This window comes from Lagenorhynchus albirostris, chromosome X (genome assembly GCF_949774975.1).
Source record: "Lagenorhynchus albirostris chromosome X, mLagAlb1.1, whole genome shotgun sequence".
NCBI lineage: Eukaryota > Metazoa > Chordata > Mammalia > Artiodactyla > Delphinidae > Lagenorhynchus > Lagenorhynchus albirostris.
In genome coordinates this window covers 58,624,670-58,652,536 of record NC_083116.1, presented here as the reverse complement: position 1 = coordinate 58,652,536, position 27,867 = coordinate 58,624,670, and the positions used below count along the sequence as shown (strand labels likewise).

The 27,867-nt window shown below is 36.7% G+C and overlaps 2 protein-coding genes across 6 annotated transcripts in view; one reads left to right on the top strand and one right to left on the bottom strand.

Moving 5' to 3' along the window:
• APOOL (apolipoprotein O like) overlaps window positions 1–10,264 on the top strand; it is a 125,472-nt gene extending 115,208 nt beyond the window's left edge. For all 5 annotated transcript variants that reach the window (XM_060137432.1, XM_060137430.1, XM_060137433.1 and 2 more), the window contains one exon: window positions 9,705–10,264. In XM_060137432.1, coding sequence (XP_059993415.1) covers window positions 9,705–9,793 — 89 coding nt within the window. In that variant the 3' untranslated portion in view covers window positions 9,794–10,264. The remainder of the gene's footprint in view (window positions 1–9,704) is intronic.
• A 4,508-nt stretch (window positions 10,265–14,772) lies between these two features.
• Window positions 14,773–27,867, bottom strand: part of SATL1 (spermidine/spermine N1-acetyl transferase like 1) — a 45,703-nt gene continuing 32,608 nt past the window's right edge. The window contains exons 5-9 of the mRNA XM_060137300.1: window positions 22,338–22,389; window positions 16,751–16,831; window positions 16,251–16,352; window positions 15,663–15,703; window positions 14,773–15,000 (exon numbers count right to left, since the gene is read on the bottom strand). Coding sequence (XP_059993283.1) covers window positions 14,773–15,000; window positions 15,663–15,703; window positions 16,251–16,352; window positions 16,751–16,831; window positions 22,338–22,389 — 504 coding nt within the window. The remainder of the gene's footprint in view (window positions 15,001–15,662; window positions 15,704–16,250; window positions 16,353–16,750; window positions 16,832–22,337; window positions 22,390–27,867) is intronic.

Here is a 27,867-nt window from a genome sequence, read left to right as displayed (position 1 = left end):
AGAGATCTTTGTGGAGATGTTGCAGCTTCACAATGGGACCAAACCATCCCCAGCCAATGTCTTTTCTTCACATATCTGGATTCTGGAACATTTTGCCTGCCTGTCATGGGTAATGTGGTAAATGAAAAGCATTCTAAGGAGACATGTAGAAGAGAGAAATACCCAGTACTATTCATCCTTATGTAGTATTCAGATTTGATTATACTTGAGACCCTTGAGACTATTTCCACATTTCATATGCAATCCCAAAGGTCCAAGACACAGAAAACAGTAGTGATTATGAGTACAGGTTTTAGAATAGAACCTGGATCTGAATCCTAAATCCAACATTTACTAGTTTTATTGCCTGGGGCAAGTTATCTAATACCTCAAGCCTTGGTCTCCTCATCTGTAAAAGGAGGACAATAATAGTGTTTTTCTGACATGCTTGTTGTGAGGATTAAATGAGATATTGCATGTAAAGCAAAAAGTACAATGTCAAGCACATACTAAGTTCTCAGTAAGTGTTAGAAGATATCATTATCATTGGCCTAGAGTAATTAGCCATTTTGCCGATAAACAAATTTATTGTCATTGAGCACACTTTGGGAGCACATTACTTAGCTAGGGAACCTAGCCATGGCCACCACTTCTCACCATACAGAATACATTGGGTGTACTGTCCAACTATATATCATGGCTCTGAATATGAGTTTGGTTGTTCTCTATCATCCATATACATTTATGCCAATAACTTATTTTGGGAATCACAAATTTAGAAATTTGGTGACATGGACCTCTTCAAAATCTGATGAAAGCAGAATGAAATCTCTCACAGTCTCACAAGATTAATGTCCCTCTCAGAGGTTGGCAAACTATGGACCCTGTGCCAAATCTGGCTCACGGACTATTTTTGTACATTTCACAAATGGTTCCTATGTGATTAAAATAGTTTAAAAATCAAAATAAAAATATTTCATGACAAGTTAAAATTGTATGAAATTCAAATTCCAGTGTCCATAAATAAATAAAGTCTTATTGGAACACAGCCACACTCATTGTGTATTGTCTTGTCTGTGGCTGCTTTCACCCTAAAATGGCAGAGTTGAGTGGTTGTGATGGAGACCTTATGGTTTACAAAGTTGAAAATGTTTACTTTGGCCCTGTGCAAAGTTTGCTGATTTCTGTATTAGAGGGATGATGTGTGCCATATATACATGACTCATCTTCCCCTTTTGATATTTCCCAGATTATTTTATAAGTCATAACACTAAATAGTCAAACTCAGAACCCTGAAGGGCAAAACCAAATTTCCTACAGTCTTTTAGTGTGAGGGAGACAGAAACTCAGGCTGTCAATCAGAAGCTAGAGAGTATCATACCTGAGGAGGAGGGAGGAACCAGAGGTTGACTGACTCTTACTATAACTGCAGCTCAGCTCAGTGCCTGATTGGAGTGAGATGATAAGTACTTCACCCTTCCTAAAAGAGGAAAAGGGTCCCCCCTCTGGCCGATGATATCATCTGGAGCTTCTTCAGTTCTTTTTTACACGGTGTCCACCATACAAATAAAATACTAATCATACGAAGAGGCAGGAAGATGTGACTAACAAAAGAGAAAAAAAATAACAGCAGACCCACAGGTGATCTAAATACTGAAGTTAGCAGAAAAGCACTTTAACTATTACTAATATGTCAAATGGAAAACATGATGAACAAAATGGATAAAAAGATGGAGAATTTCACAGAAAGTTGAAATCTATTAAAAAATCAAGTGGATATTCTAGATGTGAAAAATACAGTACATGAAATTATGAACTCATTGGATAGGTTTAATAGCAGATCATATATAAAAAGAGGACAGAAATAATGAACTCAAATACAGAACAATAAAAAAATAGCCAAACTGAAGTACAGAGAGAAAAAAGATTGGAAAGAATAGAACAGCATGTGAAACTACTTTGCAATGACTAATATCTTTTAGTGTTTCAGTTACTGAAAAGCTGAATACTGAATATCATCCCAATTTTATACAAAAGAAACAAAAATAGAATCTCTAACATTCGTAACTTCACTCAGCAATTTATTAGTGATCTGTCCTATTTTTTTTGTACCTAACTTGCTTAAAATATAAATGAGATAAGACGTGAACTAAATTATCAGTGAACAGATAACACCTAATGGCTATTTGAGATAATAATTCATTGCTGTTTTATAACTTTAAATATCTTTATTCCTTTCCTGTTAGTATAACACCAGCTTTTTTTAAAGTCTACTAAAAAAATTAAGCATAAATTGTTTTTTATTAGAGATTTAAATATGATAAAGTACAAAGAAAATCATTACAATGATTAGGGGATTGAGATTCAAGAAGAGTTTTTATGATTGGTAATTCTTTGGGAGGACAGAGATCCCTGGATCAAAAGGGATGAAGAAATTTCTAAGAGGAAAGATATAATCCTTAATTACTCAGAAAAGCATGAGATGACCCTTTAAAAAAAAGACAGAAATCAAATGACCTAGGTTGAATGGTTCTAAACCAGAGGGATCCACATCACAATTTCTTGAGTTGTTTTTTTTTTTCTAAAATTCACTCTAACAAGAATTATAAATCAGAATCTCCAGAGGTGAGGCCTCCAAGCAGGTGGATTGTAGGAAAAGCTCCTCAGGGAATTCTCTATGCATATTCCTCTAGTTAATAATATCTGACATAAGCTATGGATAAACTAAAAATTTGAAGCCTTTCAACAAATTTTGAGAGGTGTAGCTCTAAAGGCAAAGGAGCCTTTCAAATTTAGGTGATCGGACCCTTTGACCATATTTTGGACAAGAATATAAATTAAGGTAGTGAGTAGAAGTGTTAGAGAACTTAGTCAATTGGTTGAAATTGTTAAGAAAATTAGACACATTCAGACTTACATAAAATAACTTTGTCAATGCTTACTATAGTATGTCTGTTTGATTAAAAAAAAACATTGATTAAACTATTTCATAATATACTTTTCACTTGTAATGAGCAAAGGCTTCCACCAGGTGGCAGTAAAGATGCATTTGGGAAAGAAGCAGACAGAACCACTAAGCTTAACCTTTTCTGTGTGCTACAGACCCCTTCTCAGAATGTTTTAAATGCATAAACTAAAATGCATAGTAATGTATGAGCTTCCTTAATTGTGTTAATCAACAGTATCTAACAACATATCTGATTAAGGCTATAATTTTGAAGTAGTAGTAAGTGTAAATATTTCAAGATATCTGCAGCTGCAGCATGATTATCTGTGATTTCTATTAGTGACAAAGTCTAAGGTACCATGAATAGTATTGTGGTTTGTTGCCTGCATTCATTATCGAAGAAAACGTTCATCTTCAGTCAAAGGTTAATGAAAATAAAGACAGATTTTCCCCTTCAACTTCATAGATCACATGAATTCTATCCACAGACCTCCCTCCCCCAAAGGGATCCCAGTTTAAAAATCTGTCTGTGGAGAACTGTATTAATGTCATAGATAGTGATTATTTAAGATCTGGCTGTTTTTAAAATACACTTAGTGGTGAAATTACATATAGGTCTATCCCAGTTCATAAAGCAGAAACTGTTTATGAAAAGGTAGGTGTAAAATAAATAACTGTATGTAAATTTTTCCCCTTCAGTTTCATCATAAAACTGGAAATTAATTTCCTCTATGGAAAAAAGGTGTGTCTTCCAAATGTAAAAAAGAAATCGTTTCAAAATGAATCAGAGTTTGAAAAACATTTAAAATAAAAACAAGTTTGTGAAAAACATATTTTTAGTCTTATGTCACAAAGTAAATATAAAAATTGTTCTTACCTACTTACCATGCATAGGGTATTGTATGTACCACTTTGTGTGCATTATGTTGAATACTAAAAGTAAATAATTAACATTGTTACTGCTCTAAGCCCCATTTTACAGAAGAGCCAGGGTTGTGTTTATTTCAGATTTTTCTTGTTTCTTGAGGTAGGATTGTATTGTTATAATCTTCTGTCTTAGAACTGCTTTTGCTGCATCCCGTAGGTTTTGGGTCATCATGTTTTCATTGTCATTTATTTCTAGGTAATTTTTTATTTCCTCTTTGATTTCTTCAGTGATCTCTTGGTTGTTTAGTAGCATATTGTTTACCCTCCATTTGTATTTTTTACAGTATTTTTTCCTGTAATTGATATCTAGTCTTATAGCGTTGTGGTCAGAAAAGATGCTTGATACAATTTCAATTTTCTTAAATTTACCAAGGCTTGATTTGTGACCAAGGATGTAATCTATCCTGGAGAATGTTCCATGTGCACTTGAGAAGAAAGTATATTCTGTTGTTTTTGGATGGAATGTCCTATAAATATCAATTAAGTCCATTTGGTCTGTTGTGTCATTTAAAGCTTGTGTTTCCTTTATTTTGGGTTTGGATGATGTCTGTCCATTGGTGTAAGTTGGATGTTAAAGTTGCCTACTATTATTGTGTTACTGTTGATTTCCCATTTTATGGTTGTTAGCATTTGCCTTATGTATTGAGGTGCTCCTATGTTGGGTGCATAGATATTTCCAATTGTTATATCTTCTTTTTGGATTGATCCCTTGATCATTATGTAGTGTACTTCTTTGTCTCTTGTAATAGTCTTTATTTTAAAGTCTATTTTGTCTGATATGAGAATTGCTACTCCAGCTTTCTTTTGATTTCCCTTTGTATGGAATATCTTTTTCCATTCCCTCACTTTCAGTCGGTGTGTGTCCCTAAGTCTGAAGTGGGTCTCTTGTAGACAGCATATATATGGGTCTTGTTTTTGTATCGATTCAGCCAGTCTGTGTCTTTTGGGTGGAGCATTTAATCGATTTACATTTAAGGTAATTATTGATATGTATGTTCCTATTCCCATTTTCTTAATTGTTTTGGGTTTGTTATTGTAGGTCTTTTCCTTCTCTTTTGTTTCCAGCCTAGAGAAGTTCCTTTAGCATTTGTTGTAAAGCTGGTTTGGTGGTGCTGAATTCTCTTTTGATTTCTCTGTCAAACCTGAATGAGATCCTTGCTGGATAGAGTAATCTTGGTTGTCGGTTTTTCCCTTTCATCACTTTAAATATGTCCCACCACTCCCTTCTGGCCTGTAGAGTTTCTGCTGAAAGATCAGCTTTTAACCTTCTGGGGATTCCCTTGTATGTTATTTGTTGCTTTTCCATTCCTGCTTTTAATATTTTTTCTTTGTGTTTAATTTTTGCTAGTTTGATTAATATGTGTCTTGGTGTGTTTCTCCTTGGGTTTATCCTGTATGGGACTCTCTGTGCTCCCTGGACTTGATTGACTATTTCCCTTCCCATGTTGGGGAAACTTTCAACTATAATCTCTTCAGATATTTTCTCAGACCTTTTCTTTTTTTCTTCTTCTTCCGGGACACCTATAATTCGAATGTTGGTGTGCTTAATGTTGTCCCAGAGGTCTCTGAGACTGGCCTCCATTATTTTCATTCTTTTTTCTTTATTCTGCTCCTCAGCAGTTATTTCCACCATTCTATCTTCCAACTCACTTATCCGTTCTTTTGCCTCAGTTATTCTGCTATTGATTCCTTCTAGAGTATTTTTAATTACAGTTATTGTGTTGTTCATCACTGTTTGTTTGCTGTTTAGTTCTTCTAGGTCCCTGTTAAACATTCTTGTCTTTATTCTATTTCCAAGATTTTGGATCATCTTTACTATCATTACTCTGAATTCTTTTTCAGGTAGTTTGCCTATTTCCTCTTCATTTATTTGGTCTTGTGGGTTTTTATCTTGCTCTTTTGCCTGTAAGATATTTCTCTGTCTTCTCATTTTGTCTAATTTACAGTATTTGAGGTCTCCTTTCACTAGGCTGCAGGATTGTAGTTCCTCTTGCTTCTGTTCTCTGCCACTGGTGGTGGGGTTGGTCCAGTGTCTTGTGTAGGCTTCCTGATGGGAGGGACTGGTGCCTGCATTCTGGTGGTGGAGCTGGGTCTTTTCCCTCTGATGAGCAGGGCCGTGTCAGATGGTGTGTTTTGGGGTGTCTGTGAGCTTAGTATGACTTTAGGTTTTCTGTGTGCTGACAGGTGGGTTTGTGTTCCTATCTTGTTTGTTGTTTGGTGTGAGGCATCCAGCACTGGGAGCTGCTGGCAGTTGGGTGGAGCTGGGTCTTAGATTCAGATAGAGGCCTCCATGAGAGCGCTAGGTGATTAATCTTCCCTGAGGCTGGGAATTCTTTAGTGGTCCAGCATCCTCGACTTGGTGCTCCCACTCCGGAGCCTCAGGCCTGACTTCTGGTCGAGGGACCAAGACCCCACAAGTCGCTCGTCCCAGCGATAAAGGGGATTCAAAAAAAAAAAAAAACACTAACAAAACCCCAGACAAATGGTAAAGAGTAAAATCAAACAAACAGAAACAAGGAAACACACACAAACACACACACACACACACACACACACAAAACAGAAAACAGAACCAGATAAATCAAATAGCAAGAGACCAGACAAACCAAAGAACCCAAGAACAAAATCAAAGAATTAAGAAGAAAGCTGACAAAAACTCAAAACCAAAAAACAAAACCAAAGCAGAGTGCCAACTGAAAGATAAAGCAAAGAAACAAAACAAGACAGAACAACAGAAAAGCAATGTAGAAACAAATATAAAAAAATAAAATAGAAAATATATTAAAGAAAAAAAAAGGAACAAACAAAACCAGAGCCAAATACAACAAAAAGCAAGAGAACAGCCAGACAAATAGAAGAACTCAAAAATGAAATCAAACAATTAGGATTAAAACTAACAAAAACACATAACCAAAAAACAAAACCAGAGCATGTGCCATGCCAGCCAACTGAAAAATAAAGCAAGGAAACAGAACAAACCTATAAAAGTGATTTTTAAAAAATAATAATAATAAAATAAAAAGGGAAAAAAATAGGACAACAGAAAAGCAAAGTAGAAATAGAAATATATTAAAAAAGAAAAACACATTAAAGAAAAAGAGGAAAAGAAGGGAAAAGAACACAACAGAAAAGCAAAGTATAAATAGAAATATATTAAAAAATAGAAATACGTTATAAAACACAGAGATCCCAAAAGACTAAAAAAAAGAAACAACAACAAACAAAAACAGAAAAAGAAACCAAAAAATAATCTAGAACAAACAACAGAAGGAATCAAAACATAATAAAATTAATAGTAATAATTATGTTTCCCTGGGGTCTCCACGGTAATTGTCCTTGCACACGCTGTGAACCACAGCCCAAGAGGCTCTCCTCTGCCTCTGGGCTGGTCTCCAGACCTGCTGTGGGCCCTGTGGGTACCACTCTGACTCTGATCTGGCCCACTACCTGTGTGCACTTGCCGCCAAATTCCACAGCTGCCAGAGCTAGACCATTTTCATTTGTGGGAACACTCACTGTCTACTCAGATATTCCATAGATGCAGGGTCTACCTAGCTGATTGCAGGGATTTAATCTGCAGCTTGTGCAGCTAATGGAAAGATTTTCAGTCTTCTTCCTTAGTCCCCCCCATCCCTGAGTTTCAGCTTTGGTTTTATCCCCATCTCTACGTGTGGTCCACCCACAGGTGTCTGGTCCTGAGGCTGCCTTGGAGCTCTTGGGTCAGCCCCGGGAGGACCAGGCACAGAGGTGGTATGACTGCTTGGATCGCAGGAGCCCTGGTGGCACCAAATGTGCAGAGAAGCCAGCAGCTACAGGCAAAAGAGATATGGCCCTAGTGAGGGCCTTTTCTGGCACCCAGCGTAATATGTATGAGGGCCAGCCCTGGCCGGGGTTTTTCTGGCACCCGGCAGCAGGTGTGTGAGGGCCAGCCCTGAGAGGGCTTTTATTTTTATTACCCCGCAGCCAGTGTGTGAGGGCCAGCTCTAAGGGGGCTTTTTTTATTGCTCAGCAGCCAGTGCACAGGAGCCATCCCTGAGCAGGCTTCTTTTATTGTCATTGTCAGGCGCTGGCATGTGAGAAGAGGCTCAATAGTGGCTCCTCCACTTACGTGTGACTCAGCAATAGTGCCCTGCTTCCATGGTAGTCTGGTCTTCCTCCATAGGCATTCACTGCTGTGGATTTTCTCCCTCCTGTCTCCTCAGTCCGTTGCACAGCCAACAGCAGTTCTCGCTCTGGGCCTGTTCTCCAATCCCCACGCACCAACTCCCAGCCCCCTTGCACACCTGTGAACACATGTCCCAGTCTGGGGTACGTAGGGCTGTGGTATGGACCATCTGTATTTCTTACTCTGTCCTGTCTGCCACAGATCGGCTGCGTCACCCTCTTCCGACAGCCTCAAATGTTTCCCTTCTGTCCAAATTGATTTCCCCGTCAGAGAGGGGGTTTCCTCAAATTCAGGAATCTCTCTGCTTCAGCTCCCCAACCCCAGGGTGCTCTTCCCATCCCGCCTCCTCTCTTCTTTTTTCTGTCCTACCCAGTTATGAAGGGATCTGTATAGTCCTTTCGTCCAAGGTCTTCTGCTAGTTTTCAGCTGGTGTTCCATGAGAATTGTTGCATCTATAGATGTAGTCCTGCTGCACCCATGGAGAGAGATGAACTCCATATCCATCTACTCCACCACCATCTTGACTCTCCTCTCCTAATGTTCTTAACCTCAAAAAGTTGCAGTATCCAAAGGGCTCATTTCTTGGACCTCTTTTCTGATGTTCTGGAAGACTTCATATGGTCTCATAGTTTTAAATGCCATATATAGGCTAGGAGCATAAAATTTATAAACCAGCACAGGCTACTCCTGTGCTGAACTCTAGATTCACATTTCTAACTGCTTACTCAATATTTGTATTCAGATGTCTAGTTAGCAATTCAAATACAGCACATCCAAAACTTAACACTTCGTTTGCCTTCTCCCAAACATGGTTCTACACTTTCCCCTATCTCAGTAAATGTCAACTCCACTCTTCTAGTTTCTCAAGTTAAAGAGTCTCACTCACACAACATATTGAGTCCATTTAGGAAATCTTGTCCATTCTACCTTAAGAAGTTATCCAGAATCCAGTACCTTTTCACCACCTCCACTGCTACTGCCCTAATAAAAGCCATCAGCATCTCCCTCCTGGGGTACTGCAATAGCTTCGTAACTGCTCTCCCTACTTCCATGCTTGTTTCCCTATACTCTCTTCTCCCCATAGCCAAGAGTAATCTTTTAAAAAACATAACATCATGTCACTCCTCTGCTCAAAACTGTCCAGAGACTTCTCATCTCTTAGAATAAGGAGAAAAACTTTGCCATGGCCCTATGTGGCCTGACCTTCCATTGTTTTCTGATCATGCCTCCTACCACTCTCATTGTACCCACCATCAGCATATTTTGCCAACTCTGTTCTAGCCATACTGGCCATTTTATGGCTCCTCAGACATGCCTAAGTTCTATTACACTTGCTGCCTGCTCTTCCTGTAAGGCATTTCCCTCAGATATCTACAGGGCTCACACCTTCACCTCCTTCAGTTCTTTGCTCAAATATAGAAGGCTTTCCCTGGCCACCCTATTTAAAACTGCAAACCACCCAAGCACTCCATATGCCCCTCCTTCCTGATTTATTTAATATTTTTTTTGCATAGCACTTACCACCTTCTGGTATGTCATTTAGTTTATTGTCTCTCTCACCCAACTTGAATGTTAGGTCCATGTTGGCAGACATTTTTATCTGTTTTGTTCGCTGATGTGTGCCCCATATCAACAGGAAATTTGTTAAATGAATGACTAATATTTTTCATTTTAATACTTTATCAGGTGCTACACAGTTTATGGCTGACCCCAAGCTCATGGATCACGGGCAGTCCCATCCAGAAGATGTAGATATGTACAGCACTAGAAGCTGAAATAGTCTGCATAGAGAACTACAAGATGTGTGAAGTTGCGAATAACAATGAAAAAAATCATGTAATGGGTAACTGTGATGCATGGAGTATAATTTAAACCAAGTTTTTCCCTTACATCTTCTAATGTACAGTTAGACAAATCACATAAGTGATTAAAACTCAAATTGAATACAATCCGAACAATACTAAATGATCGATGAGGAGGCAGAGGTAAAAGTATTAGGATGCATTTGGTGATTTTTAAGGGTATTTATAAAAAAATAAAAGTAAATATATGAACACTGATGAGACTAAAATCTGAAAAAAATATGTATGTGTGTATATAATTATGTATATATATGCACATATATATTTGTTTAACTTTTATGAATTAATGTCAGCCAAATTAGAATTGTGTGTGGAAGGATGTGTTCCCTCCCCCTCTGTTTTTCATTTCCCAGAGCTGGAATAAAATATCCATATTTTATGACACTTGGGCTTGGCTTTGTCTCTGTTTTATTAATGTTAACTCCTCTTAAATGTCCCAAAATACCTCTAACTATTTGAGAGGAACATATGCTACATGGGACCCCCAGTGCTGCTTAGCATTCCTTCTACTGGTTCCTGAGTGGTTTCCTATTCTGTTTTCCAGGAGAGGCATTACAGACCTTTTATTCTCAAACCTCCTATACCTGCCAATGATGACTGTCTCCTATTACACAGAGAAAAAAATAAGTTATTACACATAGTTTTTCCCAACTTCTTCACATCTACCTTCAAGACTTACCTCTTTTCAGCCATGCATCCCCCTTTTCTAAAGCTAATGCTTCTATTTGTGTTCCTGATCTCCTCCTTTCCTATCTTTTCCAGTACCATATTCCATCCCATTTAATCTTCAGTCTTTGGTTTCTCTTTTCATTCATTTTGTTTTCTCAATCTCTAAATAGCTTCAGATCTTCTTTATCCAAAGACAACAGTAACAAAAACCTTTCCCCAACTCTACCTCTTCCTCTTGAGCTATCTTTTCTTTCTCTTTCCTATGATTTTCAGACTTCATAAAACAGTAATTAATGTCACTTTCTTACTTCCTCACTTTCAATTCCTCTCTAAGTTGTGACACCTTGGCCTCTATACCTACTTGAATATTCTGTAATGTTTGACTCTTGACCACTCCCTCCTAAAATTCAGTTCTCCCTTTGGTGTCATTGCTGCTCCTCTTGTTATTCTTCATTCTTCTCTTGCTCTGAATCCCTTAAATGCTGAGGCTCCTCAGGTTGCATTTCTAGTCTTTTCTCATTCTGTGCTCTCTCATTTCCATTCAACATACTTTACTGACTTCAGCTACCATTTATATGTCATTATTATTTATATTTCCAGCTCCTGTATTTCTCCAGAAGTGTATAGCTATCTTTCTAATTATTTGTTAGTCATATCCACCTAATATCCCATAGATATCCTCAATGTCAATAGACTTAAAACTAAATTGTCTCTACATCTCTCTCATTTCTGTTTTTCTCAAATCTTTTCTACCTTCTCTAATCCTTGCTCTCATTCAAGTCTTCTTCATCACTTTCCTGGATTATTATAGTAGCCCCTGGTTAATCTGCCTGATATCAATCTTGCTTTTTGTCACTTAACAATGCATTCTCCTTATAGGTAACAGTAAACCAGTTAACTGTAGCTTAAATAAGTGAGAGTCTATTTAAAGTCTGGGAATTGGTCAGTACAGGGTTGGTATAGTGGCTCATTGGTATCATCAAGGATCTAGACATTTTCTCTTTCTACTCTGCTCTTTAGCATGTTGATTTGTCACCTCATGATCACAAAATGGCTCCTATACCTCTGGGGAACACATACACACTCAGAGTAGGAAGAAGGGTTACAGAAACTGTACCAGATGCTTCTGACCCCCTTTTATCAGAGAAGTAAGTGCTTCCTCAAAAGACTTATGTCTATATCTTGACCAGAATTTGTCATGTAAGCCACATTTGGCTCAAGGAAGATTGGCAAGTCACATTTTTGTCTATGGAGAGAAAGGCAAGGGGTAAGGGATTTGGAATGGGTGTTGAGTTTAAGCTAACACACAGTGTCTGCCACCTTGTTCTTCTAACCCATCTGTCATATTATTATGACATAGTTATGTTTCTAACAACTGTTTTGGGTAGTTGTGTTCCTGAAGTCCTCAGTGGCTAATCATTACCTACAGAATCAAATCAAGACCCCTTAGTATGACATACAAAGCCCTTAATATATGATCCCAACTAAACTTTAATCCTTCCTTCCTTCTCCCCACCCACCGTACTGCCAATGTATGTTATATTTTATCTATAACTTACCACTTGCCTCTTGAACATGCTTTGCTATTTTATGTCTCTTTTTCTCTGCCTATGTTGGTGTTTCCTCTTAGGATTTTTTCTGTCTCATCCTGCTTCATTCCAACTTCCTACTCATCCTTCAAACCTATCCTTTCTCAGTTTTCCAAGGTAGGATATAGATGCGCTCTCCTGTACATTCCCTTACATTTGGTATTTATAGCTGTGATAGCACATACATTTTATTATAAAACTAAAACTAGGTTAGTATTTTTTCACTTACAAGGCTCCTTGTGGGTATGACTGAATCATATATTTGTGTAGCTTTTATGCCCATGAATACCTGGTATGTAGTAGAAACTCACATGTTCTACCATGCTAGTTGTAACACAGAATTATGATTATTTTTGCACCCTATCAAAAGGCTTACATTCTACTAGAAAGGATAGAAACATACACAAATACAGTGTTCTATGTAGTATCTTCCCTAAGATAGGTACTACAAAAGAACTATGGATGCTCAGAGATGGAACGTAGTTCTGAGATGAAGTTAAGGAGGCAGTGGTCCTTGATCTGCTCAAGGTGAGGAAGCAGTTCACTTGCTAGTTTTTTATAGGTAAGCTTTTCAAAATTAAGCTTCAGTATTTTAAATAATTTTTTTTACCTCAGATCTGTTTATAAACAAATGCACCGATATTTCATCAAATCGAAGAAAAAAGTGCTGCCAGGTCACCTTATCTTTGATAAAGGAGGCAAGAATATACATTGGAGAAAAGACAGCCTCTTCAATAAGTGGTGCTGGGAAAACTGGACAGGTACATGTAGAAGTATGAAATTAGAACACTCTCTGACACCATACAAAACAATAAACTCAAAATGGATTAAAGATCTAAATGTAAGGCTAGACACTATCAAACTCTTAGAGGAAAACATAGGCAGAACACTCTGTGACATAAATCACAGCAAGATCCTTTTTTTGTTTTTTTTTTTGCGGTTCGCGGGCCTCTCACTGTTGTGGCCTCTCCCGTTGCAGAGCACAGGCTCCGGACACGCAGGCTCAGGGGCCATGGCTCACGGGCTTAGCCGCTCCGTGGCATGTGGGATCTTCCCGGACCAGGGCACGAACCTGTGTCCCCTGCATTGGCAGGCAGACTCTCAACCACTACACCATCAGGGAAGCCCTTTTTGACACACCTCCTAGAGAAATGGAAATAAAAACAAAAATAAACAAATGGGACCTAATGAAACTTCAAAGCTTTTGCACAGCAAAGGAAACCATAAACAAGACCAAAAGACAACTGTCAAAATGGGAGAAAATATTTACAAATGAAGCAACTGACAAAGGATTAATCTCCAAAACATACAAGCAACTCATGCAGCTCAATATCAAAAAACGAAACAACCCAATCCAAAAATGGGCAGAAGACCTAAATAGACATTTCTCCAAAGAAGATATACAGATTGCCAATAAACACATGAGAGAATGCTCAACATCATTAATCATTAGAGAAATGCTAATCAAAACTACAATGAGATATCATCTCACACCAGTCAGAATGGCCATCATCAAAAAATCTAGAAACAAATGCTGGAGAGGGTGTGGAGAAAAGGGAACCCTCTTGCACTGTTGGTAGGAATGTAAATTGATACAGCCACTATGGAGAACAGTATGAACGTTCCTTAAGAAACTAAAACTGGAACTACCATATGACCCAGCAATCCCACTACTGGGCATATACCCTGAGAAAACCATAATTCAAAAAGTCATGTACCAAATTGTTCATTGCAGCTCTATTTACAATAGCCAGGACATGGAAGCAACCTAAGTGTCCATCAACAGATGAATGGATAAAGAAGATGTGGCACATATATACAACGGAATATTACTCAGCCATAAAACGAAACAAAATTGAGTTATTTGTAGTGAGGTGGATGGACCTAGAGTCTGTCATACAGAGTGAAGTAAGGCAGGGAGAGAAAAACAAATACCATATGCTAACACATATATATGGAATCTAAGAAAAAGAAAAGTCATGAAGAACCTAGGGGCAAGATGGGAATAAAGACACAGACCTACTAGAGAATGGACTTGAGGATGTGGGGAGGGGGAAGGGTAAGCTGTGACAAAGTGAGAGAGTGGCATGGACATATATACACTACCAAACATAAAATAGGTAGCTAGTGGGAAGCAGCCCCATAGCACAGGGAGATCAGCTCGGTGCTTTGTGACCACCTAGAGGGGTGGGATAGGGAGGGTGGGAGGGAGGGAGATGCAAGAGGGAAGAGATATGGGAACATATGTATATGTATAACTGATTCACTTTGTTATAAAGCAGAAACTAACACACCATTGTAAAGCAGTTATACTCCAATAAAGATGGTAAAAAATAAAAAGTGCTGCCAGTTAATGATAATACTTACCCTGATTTCAGGCCTGTTAGTGTGTAAAAATATAAGCATTTGAAATATAATAAGATATGGAGGATAAAAAATATCCTAAAGCCAAGTGTAAGTTATTTTTGAATTATCTGCTATTTTGGATCATCAGCTCTGCTACTAGCCATTAGTATATTAGTTTGGATAATGGAAAGTTGACTGGTAAAATCTCTTTCAGAGTAAAAGATCTGCTGAAACGAGTTTGTTCACTTGTTGTATTGTACAACACTCAAAATCAAACTGCTCTTGGACTCAGGTGACATTTAAATATTGGAGCCTGTATTGGGACAATTTGTGATGAGTCATCTTTAACTCTTCCCCTGCCATGTCCATTAGTTCTTCTCTGTTAAACCTGAACAGATGCCTGCCCTCCTCGGAGGAAAGGTCTAAAGCCCCTCGACGAGTATAGTAGTCAGTAGAAGCCTGGTTCCAAATGACAACCAGAAACTTCATGCAGTTACACTGGCTTCTGACGGCTATCTGTTTAAAAACAAATGGATATTACTGTTACTTGAAAGTATAATCTTCATTAGTACATTTATTTTATTAAAGGTCTGTATGCAAGGCACTGTGTGTGTGTAAAATACTCCCAAAAAATAATACAATAGTTATCTCTTGGACTTCTCTAAATCTGTAAAAAGAAAAAAATTCCCATCAAGTTTTAAAATACTTTCTTTAGAAGTCCAAAACACATTTGCAAAGTCTACTCATTGTTTTTATATAAATCTACTTCACTATTTTTTTCTTTATTCTATAGAAAAAGTTTACCTAGAATTCTCATGTGTATTTCCAAAATATAAAAGAATCTTTTTATACTGTTCTCATATTCATACTGTAGACCTATTTTATGGGTAAAATTGCCTTCTAATCTCCCTTTTGCTTACTTCTGCTTTGTAGCACAGAGGTATATAATGTGGTTGTGTGTTATATAGAACACAACTCTTAATTAAACATAACTCAATTATGACCTGTATGAATATCTGATTTGAAGATCCAGTGTAATTAGAATTAAAAAATTAAACATATTTTGAGATTATGTTTAGATGTTAAGATAAATTATCTAATTTATGCCATGTTAAGTAATAACATTTGATGAAGAAAAGGATAGCATATAGAATAAGAATACTAACTGTAATATATACCTGACCTAGCCTCTTCAGCATTTCAGCTCCAATACCTAGACCTTTTAAATAGATAATGCAAAATGAAAAAAACATAAGTTGAAAAACTCCATTTAAAAAGTTATTTGCTTTACTTTAAACCCTGTATCTGGTTGTTACATACTAGTAATAGCTTGTGTTGAAATTCAACTCATGAATGTTTTTCATATCTCTTTTTCCTAATTGGCATGTGGTTCCAAAGGTAATGGAAAAGATTTTGTATTTACTTTAAAGATCAGTGAAGAGGAAATGTGTCCCTATCACTATCATCTTATCACAGAATATATTTCTTATTCATTTTAGACAAACCAACACAAAATGTAAAAGCATGTTTTAAACATGAAAGTATAGCTTTCATAACTTGGCTTATTCAAGCCTTGATGGGAACTAATAAATCTTTTTCTAATCTGTGATTGAGTCTTCACCATAAGCAAGGATAACTAGGATAGTGATCAGGCTCATGAAATAGAAATAAGTTACATAAACTAACTTAAACACATTTATACTAACTCTCCTTAAATTAAAATATACCTTTTTAAAGTATAAGTAATACTATAAGTGTTACTTGACCTCGGTAAGCTTGTATGACATAAAAGTCCTCTAGGTAAAGTAACTTGCCAATCCAGGGGTCATATGTAAAGTAGTACATGGCAAATCCAACAGTCACTTTGCCTAGGAAGAGGAAAGAGAGGGTATAAAGAGGTTAATACTTTGAATCTTGCAATGTTCTTCCCTCCAAAATAACTATTAAAGTAATAAAAGCTTGCTGGACAAAATTTCAAGCAATACAGAAATGTATAAGGTAGAAGGTTTAAGTCCTTTATAATACAACCTTTAAGAGATAACCCATCTTTTAACAGTGTGGAGTATATTCTTCCTAAAATCTTTTTTCTATGCATTTACAAACATAAGTGCATACCATACATTTTCTCTTAAAAACAAGACTCAGTTTATGTACTTTTGCTCTTCTCCTCTGCTTAATAGTAATTATATGCTATCAAACTGTACTTTGTTTTCAGGATAGAGAAAATATACTCTAGATTAAATTGAAAAAGGAAGGTTTATTTTACCTAATGGTTTTTGATGATTGTGTACTTCTGCAATCAAGCAGTAGAAAAGGGGATGATCCCCAAAGCCACCCCTGAGTACATCTGAAATATCAATTCACATAAAATATGTTAGAAAATTTACAGTAGAGAAAAGGAAGATGGTGGAGTTGGCAGCACCAGAATTCCTTTCTTCACCTATACAACAACTGTACTGGCATAAACTGCCTGAAGTGAATATTTTGGAACAGTAGAGTTTATTTGAATACTTACAACTTCCAGAGGACAGCTTGGCTGGTAAACTGCAGTTAATTTTGGCAAAATTCAGCCATCAGCCCAGTGGTGGCTTCCAAGCACACAGCCCCCAACTCCATCATGTCCTACCTCATCTCACGGCAGGCAGTTGTAGGGACTGCTGAGACTCCTGAATTGCTGGAGTGGATTGCTACTCTCAATGCTGAGGTGAGGACTTAGAGGTTGGCCACTATTTTTCTAACCTCCACCAACTAAAGCAGCTTCTAGGAGATTTAAAGGAGCCACACCAGTTTTGTTAGACATTCAAAAACAGCCATGTATACAGGAGAATCTAGAAAGCCACCATGCATGATCAGGGAAAGATACAGACTTAGAAAAGACCTTAAAATACCTTAAAACATTTAACTCAGATTGATCTCTGACACAGGCACCCTATAACAATAAAAAAACAGCCAACCCTGGGGAAGCAAGAGAATTTGATTTCAAGAGTTGACACATTATAAGATTAAAATGTCCAGTTTTCAACAACAAAAAATCACAGTGCATACAAAGAAACTGGAAAGTATAGCCCATTCAAAGGAACCAAGTAAATTAACAGAAAACATACCTGAGGAACCCCAGATGTCAGACTTACTAAACAAAGACTTTAAAACAACTGTCTTAAAGGTGCTAAAAGAGCTAAAGGGTGACATGCACAAAGGCAAGAAAAAGATGTATAAACAAAATAGGAATATCAATAAATAGAAATTATTAAAAAAAGAATCCCCATCAAAAAACTCTGAAGCTGAAAAGTATAATAAATGAGAAGTGCACTCTAGGGGTTCAAAATCAGAATTTCTAAGCAAGCAGAAGAAAGAATGAGTTAACTTGAAGATAGGACAACTGAAATTATCAAGTCTGAGGAACAAGAAAGATGAAGAAAAGCAAAGAGCCTAAGGTATCTGTGGAACACCATCAAATGGACCAAGATACAAATTATGGGACTCTCAGAAGAAGAGAGAGAAAGGAAAAAATATTTGAATAACAACTGAAAACTTCCCAGATTTGATGCAATACATCAATCTACAAATCCGAGTTCAATAAACTCCAAGTGGTATAAACCCCAAAAAGTCAACACCAAGACACGTAATCAAACTGTTGAAAGACAAAGAGAAAATCTTGAAAGCAGCAAGGCAGAAGTAACTTGTCACATACAATGGATCTTCAATGGGATTATCATCTGCTTTCTCATCAGAAACCTTGGAAGCCAGAAGGCAGTGGATTGATATACTCAAAGTACTGGGGACAGGGAAGGAGGAGAGAAGTGCAGAAACTTGTCAACCAAGAATTCTATATCCACCAAAACTGTCCTTCAAAAATGAAGGAGAGGGGGCTTCCCTGGTGGCGCAGTGGTTGAGAGTCCGCCTGTTGATGCAGGGGACATGGGTTCATGCCCCGGTCCGGGAGGATACCACATGCCACAGAGCGGCTGGGCCCATGAGCCATGGCCACTGAGCCTGCACGTCCGGAGCCTGTGCTCCACAACAGGAGAGGCCACAATAGTGAGAGGCCCACATACTGCAAAAAGAAAAAAAAAAAAGGAGAAATTAAGATATCCCCAGACTCATCCCCCCCTAAACAAAGAACCTGAGGAAGTTTGTTATCTCTAGACCTGCCCTGCATAAAATGCTAAAAGGAGTCCTTCAGGTTGAAATGGAAGGAAAATAGGTAGTAACTCAAAGCCATATGAAGAAATAAAGATAAAGGTAGTGGTGCCTAGTTAAAGGTAAATACATGGGCAATTATAAAGAACTAGTGTTATTTTAAATTTGTTTGTAGTTCTTTTTATTTTCTACATGATTTAAAAGACAAGTGCATAAAATTAGTCATTAGTGTGTGTTCTTGGGCACACAATGTATAAAGATGTAATCTGTGACATCAATAACATAAAAGGGGAATTGACATGTACCGGAGAAGAGTTTTTGTATGCTATTGAAATCAAGCTAGTATAAATTCAAATTTTATTGTTATAACTTTAAGATGTTAAATGTAATCCCCACAATAACAACAAAGAAAATGTCTATAGAATATATACATAAGGAAATGAGAAGGGAATCAAAACATTTTACTACAAAAATCAACTAAATACAAACGAAGGTAGAAATGTTGGAAGTGAAGGACAAAAAACTATATAGAAAACAAATAGGAAAATGTCAGAAGTCCCTCCTTATCAGTAATTACTTTAAATGTAAATGGATTAAATGCTCTAATCAAAAGAGAGATTAGCAGAATGAACTTCTAAAAATGATCCAACTATATGCTGTCTGTAAGACACTTACTTTAGATTAAAAAAAAACACAAGAAGGTTGATAGTGAAATGATGGAAAAAGACATTTCATGAAAATAGTAATCAAAAGAAAGCTGGGATGGCTGTACTAATATAAGACAAAATAGACTTTAAGTAAAAAACTCTTACTGAAAAGAAGGATATTATATAGTGATAGAAGGTTCAGTTTACCAAGAAGATATAACATTTATAAACATATATGCACCAAACATCAGAGCTCCAAAATATATGAAGCAAATATTGACAGAATTGAAGACAGAAAGAGCTCTAAAATAATATTCGAAAACTTCATTACATCAATTTCAATAATGTACTTAAAAAACAGACCAATGATAAATATGTTAATAGATTATTTGAACAAAACTATAGATCAATTGGACCTAACAGAAATATACTGTGCATCCCACCCAACAACATAATACACAATTTTTCTTGAACTTTCTCTAGGATATGTCATATGTTAGGCCAAAAAGCAAGTCTTAATACATTTTGAAAGATTGAAACCATACAAAGTACCTTCTCCAGTCACAATGGATTGAAACTAGAAACTGATAGAAGGAAACTAGGAAATTCACAAATATGTGGAAATTAAACAATGCACTCAAACAACTTTGGCTCAAAGTAGAAATAACAAGAGGAATTAGAAAACAGAGATAAATGAGAATGAAAGCAATATAAAAAACTTATGGGATTCAGTGAAATAAGTGCTCAGAAGGGAACTTATAGTTGTAAATTCCAACATTAAAAAAGGAAGGGAGGGAGGGAGGGAAAGAAAGAAAGAAAGGAAAGAAGGAAGGAAGGAAGGAAGTAGAAGGGTGGGAGGGAGGAAAGGAAGGAAGGAAAGGAAAGGAAAGGAAGAAATAAAGGAAAGAAAAAGGAAGGAAAGAAAGAAGGAAAGAAAAAGAAAGAAAGAAAGAAAGAAAGAAAGAAAGAAAGAAAGAAAGAAAGAAAGAAAGAAAGAAAGAAGGGAAGAAAGGGAAGGAAGGGAGGGAGGGAGGGAGGAAGAAAGATCTCAAGTCGTGACCTAATCTTACACATTAGAAACTAGAAAAAGGAGTAAACTAAGCTCAAATCTAGCAGAAAAAAAGGCAAATAAATATTTCTTATCAATACAGATGCAAAAATACTCAACAAAATAGCAAATTGAACTCAACAGCATATTAAAAGGATCATTCACTATGACCGTGTGATTGATCCTAGGAACGAAAGGATGGTTCAACATAAGGAAATCAATCAAAGGGGGAAAAAAACACAAGACCATCTCAACTGGTGTGGAAAAGGCAATTAACAAAATCCAACACCCTTTTATGATGAAAACCCTTAGAAAACTAGGAATAGAGGGAAATTCCTAACATGATAATGGGTACCTATTTTTTTAAAAAGTTAACTTTAATGGTGAGTGACTGAAAGCATTCCCCCTAAGATTAGGAACAAGGCAAGGATGCCCACTCTCACCACTGCTATTCAACATTGTACTGGAAGTTAGACAATTAGACAAGAAAAAGAAATAAGAGCCATCCAAATTAGAAAGGAAGAGGTAAAATTATCTCTATTTGCAGATGACAAGATCCTACTGATTGACAATCCCAAAGAATCCAAAAGAAAGCTACTAACACTAATAAATTAATTCATTAAAGTTGCAGGCTACAAGATCAACCAAAAAAATCAGTTTTATTTCTATACACCAGCAAAGAACAAACCAAAAAGTAAATTTAAAAAGCAATTCCATTTACAATCGCCTCTAAAATAATTAAATACCTAGGAACGAATCTATGCAAGGAGGTGAAATACTTGCATACTAAAAACTATAAAACATTGCTGAAAGAAGTTAAAGACCTAAATAAATTAAAAGATATCCCGTGTTCATAGATAAGACTTAACATTGTTAAGATGTCAATAGTACCCAAAGTGATCTAAAGATTCAATGTCATCCCTATCAAAATTCTAACATCCTTTTTTACAGGAGTGGTAAAGCTGATCCTCAAATTCATTTAGAATTCCAAGTGTATAATTTTATACAGACTTTTCTTGACCTACAATAGGGTTACATCCTGATAAACCCATCATAAGGTGAAAATGTCATAAAAGTCGAAAATGCATTTAATACACCTAACCTATCAAACATCATAGCTTAGCCTGACCTACCTTAAACCTGCTCAGAGCACTTGCATTAGCCTAGAGTTGGGCAAAATCATCTAACACAAATCCTATTTTATAGTAAAGTGTCAAATATCTCATGTAATTTATTGAATACTAAGTGAAAATAGAATGGTTGTATGGGTACAGAATGGTTGTAAGTGTATCAGTTATTTACCCTCATGATCACATGACTGACTAGGAGCTGTGGCTCACTGCTGCTGCCCAGCATCATAAGAGAGTATCCTACTGCATATAGCTAGCCCAGGAAAAAGACAAAATTCAAAATTTGAGGTACAGTTTCTACTGAATGCGTATTGCTTTATAAAGTTGAAAAATTGTTCAACGTCATACCGTAAGTAAGTCAGGGACTGTCTGTACACTTTAATCATCTCTTCTCTCAGTGTTCACATTTCCTGCCTAAAATGTTGCAATTCATCATAAAACACTAGCATTGGCTATTAATATTGCTGGCTCTCAAAATGTAGTAAATATCTTGAAAATAGTTTTAAGTCATTTTGCTTTTATCCATTTCATCCTATCAAGCTACTACTAACATTGGGCATTAAATTATATTGTCTTTGACCAACTACACTTCTCATTTTACATTTCCAAAATTAGTTGAAATTTATTGACACTGTAAAGATGTAAAAGCTCTTAACTATCAATTTCATACTTTAAAAATGAGGAAAATATAAAATAGTGGTGCACAGACAAAGCTATTAAACAATAGCTTTTTATACAAACTTTTGCCCTGTATATCTAAATACTATTAATGACAACTTCGTGTACCAAGGACAACAGTGTCCACATATTTAGGTACAAGTAGTGCTTTGTGCGTACATTATGCCATGCTTCTTTTTCTAGCTCTGAAAATACCATAAAACATCTTACCCTTTGCTGTTAACTTCATTGCATCTAGCATGTTTTCACAGGCAGCCAATTCCTGTCAAAGTAGAGAAAACATTCAGTTTATGGTTTAGTAACAAATTTTTTAAATTACTTTTCAAATTACTTTTTTAAATTTTTTGGCTGTACTGAGCACCTTGTGAGATCTTAGTTCCCTGACCAGGGATTGAAACTGGGCCACAGCAGTGAAAGTGCCAAGTCCTAACCAGTGGACCGCCAGAGAATTCCTAGTAACAAATTCTAAAGATGATAAGCATGAAGATTTTATTGAGTATTTATTAACGTACGACATCCTGGGTAGTATTAAAAGTGAGTCAGACTTAACTCTAGTCATCTAGAAACTTAAAATCCAAAACAGCATATGCAACAAGACAATATATAGAGAGAAGATTAACTATGTCGATACATCATTCCTGTGAAGGTCAACTGTCTAGGTAACTAGCCTTGGATACAACCAGAAATCAGGAAGTAAAGCCAAAAGTTTTTCTGAGCATTCAAGGTAGATATCACAAAGTCTATGAATTATAAAGCTCATAGACTTTACGGAGAAGTCTGTTGTGATTGCTTGTGAGGTGTTCTTCCCAATTTAACTTTAGACTTTGTTTATTTGTCTTTTTAAAATAATTCTACACATTCAAGTCAATTCCTCATAGTTTGGATCTCAAGCTTGGAAGGGAAATCCCCACTTTTGGATTATAAAAATAGTCACTTTTGTTCCCTTCTTAATTTTTTTTTTTATTTTTTCCAGTTTTATTAAGATATAACTGACATATAACATTGTATTAGTCCAAGGTGGGCAATATAATGATTTGATGTATGTATATGTTGTGAAATGATTACCACGATAAGGTTAGTTAACATCAATAATCTCACATAGTTACAATTTATTTCTTGTGATGAGAACTTTTAAGATGTACTCTCTTAATAACTTTTAGATATACACTATGGTTTTGTTAACTATAGTCACCATACTGTACATGACATCCCCAGAGCTTATTTATCTTATACCTGGAAACCTTTAACTTTTAACTAACATCACCCATTGCCCCCACCCCTACCTCCCCCCTCTAACAACCACCAATCTGGTTTTTTTTTACATCTTTATTGGAGTATAATTACTTTACAATGGTGAGTTAGTTTCTGCTTTATAACAAAGTGAATCAGTTATACATATACATATGTTCCCATATCTCTTCCCTCTTGCGTCTCCCTCCCTCCCACCCTCCCTATCCCACCCCTCTAGGTGGTCACAAAACACCGAGCTGATCTCCCGGTGCTATGCGACTGCTTCCCACTAGCTATCTATTTTAGGTTTGGTAGTGTATATATGTCCATGCCACTCTCTCGCTTTCTCACAGCTTACCCTTCCCCCTCCCCATATCCTCAAGTCCATTCTCTAGTAGGTCTGTGTCTTTATTCCTGTCTTACCCCTAGGTTCTTCATATATTTTTTTCTTAAATTCCATATATATGTGTTAGCATACGGTATTTCTCTTTCACTTTCTGACTTACTTCACTCTGTATGACAGACTCTAAGTCTATCCACCTCATTAAAAATAGCTCAATTTCGTTTATTTTTATGGCTGAGTAATATTCCATTGCATATATGTGCCACATCTTCTTTATCCATTCATCCTATGATGGACACTTAGGTTGTTTCCATATCCAGGCTATTGTAAATAGAGCTCCAATGAATATTTTGGTACATGACTCCTTTTGAATTATGGTTTTCTTAGGGTATATGCCCAGTAGTCAGATTGCTGGGCCATATGGTAGTTGTATTTGTAGTTTTCTAAGGAACCTCTATACTGTTCTCCATAGTGGCTGAACCAATTCACATTCTGGCCAGCAGTGAAAGAGTGTTCCCTTTTCTCCACACCCTCTCCAGCATTTATTATTTCTAGATTTTTTGATGATGGCCATTCTGACTGGTGTGAGATGATATCACATTGTAGTTTTTTTGTTGTTTTTTTTTTAAAGAAGATGTTGGGGGTAGGAGTTTATTAATTTATTTATTTTTGCTGTGTTGGGTCTTCGTTTCTGTGCAAGGGCTTTCTCTAGTTGTGGCAAGTGGGGGCCACTCTTCATCGCGGTGCGCGGGCCTCTCACTATCATGGATGGCCTCGATTGTTGCGGAGCACAGGCTCCAGATGCGCAGGCTCAGTACTTGTGGCTCACGGGCCCAGTTACTCCACGGCATGTGAGATCCTCCCGGACCAGGGCTCGAACCTGTGTCCCCTGCATTAGCAGGCAGATTCTCAACCACTGCATCACCAGGGAAGCCCTACATTGTAGTTTTGATTTGCATTTCTCTAATGATTAAGGATGTTGAGCATTCTTTCATGTGTTTGTTGGCAGTCTTTATATCTTATTTGGAGAAATGTCTATTTACGTCTTCTGCACATTTTTGGATTCGTTTTTTTGTTTTTTTGTTATTGAGCTGCATGAGTTGCTTATAAATTTTGGAGATTAATCCTTTGTCAGTTGCTTCATTTGCAAATATTTTCTCCCATTCTGAGGGTTGTCTTTTGGTCTTGTTTATAGTTTCCTATGCTGTGCAAAAGCTTTGAAGTTTCATTAGGTCCCATTTGTTTATTTTTGTTTTTATTTCCATTTCTCTAAGAGGTGGGTCAAAAAGGATCTTGCTGTGATTTATGTCATGGAGTGCTCTGCCTATGCTTTCCTCTAAGAGCTTGATAGTTTCTGGCCTTACATTTAGGTCTTTAATCCATTTTGATCTTATTTTTGTGTATGGTGTTAGGGAGTGTTCTAATCTCATACTTCTACATGTACCTGTCCAGTTTTCCCAGTACCACTTATTGAAGAAGCTGTCCTTTCTGCACTGTACATTCCTGCCTCCTTTATCAAAGATAAGGTGACCATATGTGCATGGGTTTACCTCTGGACTTTCTATCCTGTTCCATTGATCTATCTTTCTGTGTTTGTGCCAGTACCGTACTGTCTTGATTACTGTAGCTTTGTAGTATAGTATGAAGACAGGGATCCTGATTCCTCCAGCTCTGTTTTTCGTTGGAAAGATTGCTTTGGCTATTCGGGGTCTTTTGTGTTTCCATACAAATTGTGAAATTTTTTGTGCTAATTCTGTAAAAAATGCCAGTGGTAGTTTAATAGGGATTGCGTTGAATGTGTAGATTGCTTTGGGCAGTGGAGTCATTTTCACAATGTTGATTCTTCCAATCCAAGAACATGGTATATCTCTCCATCTATTTGTATCATCTTTAATTTCTTTCATCAGTATCTTACAATTTTCTGCATACAGGTCTTTTGTCTCCTTAGGTAGGTTTATTCCTAGATATTTTATTCTTTTTGTTGCAATGGTTAGTGGGAGTGTTTTCTTGATTTCACTTTCAGATTTTTCAGCATTAGTGTATAGGAATGCCAGAGATTTCTTTGCATTAATTTTGTATCCTACTACTTTACCAAATTCATTGATTAGCTCTAGTAGTTTTCTGGTAGCATCTTTAGGATTCTCTATGTATAGTATCATGACCTCTGCAAAGAGTGACAGCTTTACTTCTTCTTTTCCGATTTGGATTCCTTTTATTTCCTTTTCTTCTCTGATTGCTGTGGCTAAAACTTCCAAAACTATGTTGAGGAAGAGTGGTGAGAGTGGGCAACCTTGTCTTGTTCCTGATCTTACTGGAAATGCTTTTAGTATTTCACCATTGAGGGCGATATTGGCTGTGGGTTTGTCATATATGGCCTTTATTATGTTGAGGAAAGTTCCCTCTATGCCTACTTTCTGCAGGGTTTTTATCATAAATGGGTGTTGAATTTTTCAAAAGCTTTCTCTGCATCCATTGAAATGATCATACGGTTTTTCTCCTTCAATTTGTTAATATGGTGTATCACGTTGATTGATTTGCGTATATTGAAGAATCCTTGCATTCCTGGAATAAACCCCATTGATCATGGTGTATGATCCTTTTAATGTGCTGTTGGATTCTGTTTGCTAGTATTTTGTTGAGGATTTTTGCATCTCTGTTCATCAGTGATATTGACCTGTAGTTTTCTTTCTTTGTGACATCTTTGTCTGGTTTTGGTATCAGGGTGATGGTGGCCACGTAGAATGAGCTTGAGAGTGTTCCTCCCTCTGCTGTATTTTGGAAGAGTTTGAGAAGGATAGGTTTTAGCTCTTCTCTAAATGTGTGATAGAATTCGCCTGTGAAGCCATCTGGTCCTGGGCTTTTGTTTGTTGGAAGATTTTTAATCACAGTTTCAATTTCAGTGCTTGTGATTGGTCTGTTCATATTTTCTATTTCTTCCTGATCCAGTCTTTACAGGTTGTGCATTTCTAAACATTTGTCCATTTCTTCCAGGTTGTCCATTTTATTGGCGTAGAGGTGCTTGTAGTAATCTCTCATGATCTTTTGTATGTCTGCAGTGTAAGTTGTTATTCTCCTTTTTCATTTCTAATTCTATTGATTTGAGTCTTCTCCCTTTTTTTCTTGATGAGTCTAGCTAATGGTTTATCACTTTTGTTTATCTTCTCAAAGAACAAACTTTTAGTTTTATTGATCTTTGCTATCGTTTCCTTCATTTCTTTTTCTTTTATTTCTGATCTGATCTTTATGATTTCTTTCCTTCTGCTAACTTTGGGATTTTTTGTTTTTCTTTCTCTAATTCCTTTCGGTGCAAGTTTAGGTTGTTTATTCGAGATGTTTTCTGTTTCTTAAGGTAAGATTATATTGCTATAAACTTCCCTCTTTGAACTGCTTTTGCTGCTTCCCATAAGTTTTGGGTCGTCGTGACTCCACTGTCACTTGTTTCTAGGTATTTTTTATTTCCTCTTTGATTTCTTCAGTGATCACTTTGTTATTAAGTATTGTATTGTTTAGCCTCCATGTGTTTGTATTTTTTACAGATCTCTACCTGTATTTGATATCTTGTCTCATAGCTTTGTGGTCGGAAAAGATACTTGATACAATTTCAGGTTTTTTTCAATTTTCATATCTTGATTTGTGACCCAAGATATGATCTGTCCTGCAGAATGTTCCATGAGCACTTGAGGAAAATGTGTATTCTGTTGTTTTGGGATGGAATGTCCTATAAATATCAATTAAGTCCATCTTGTTTAATGTATCATTTAAAGCTTGTGTTTCCTTATTTATTTTCATTTTGCATGATCTGTCCATGGGTGAAAGTGCAGTGTTAAAGTCCCCTACTATGAATGAGTTACTGTCGATTTCCCCTTTTATGGCTGTTAGTATTTGCCTTTTGTACTGAGGTTTTCCTATGTTTGGTGCATATTTACAATTGTTATACCTTCCTCTTGGTTTCATCCCTTGATCATTATGTAGTGTCCTTCTTTGTCTCTTCTACTATTCTTTATTGTAAAGTCTATTTTGTGTGATATGAAAATTGCTACTCCAGCTTTCTTTTGGTTTCCATTTGCATGGAATATCTTTTTCCATCCCCTCACTTTCAGTCTGTATGTGTCTCTAGGTTTGAAGTGGGTCTCTTGTAGACAGCATATATATGGGTCTTGTTTTTGT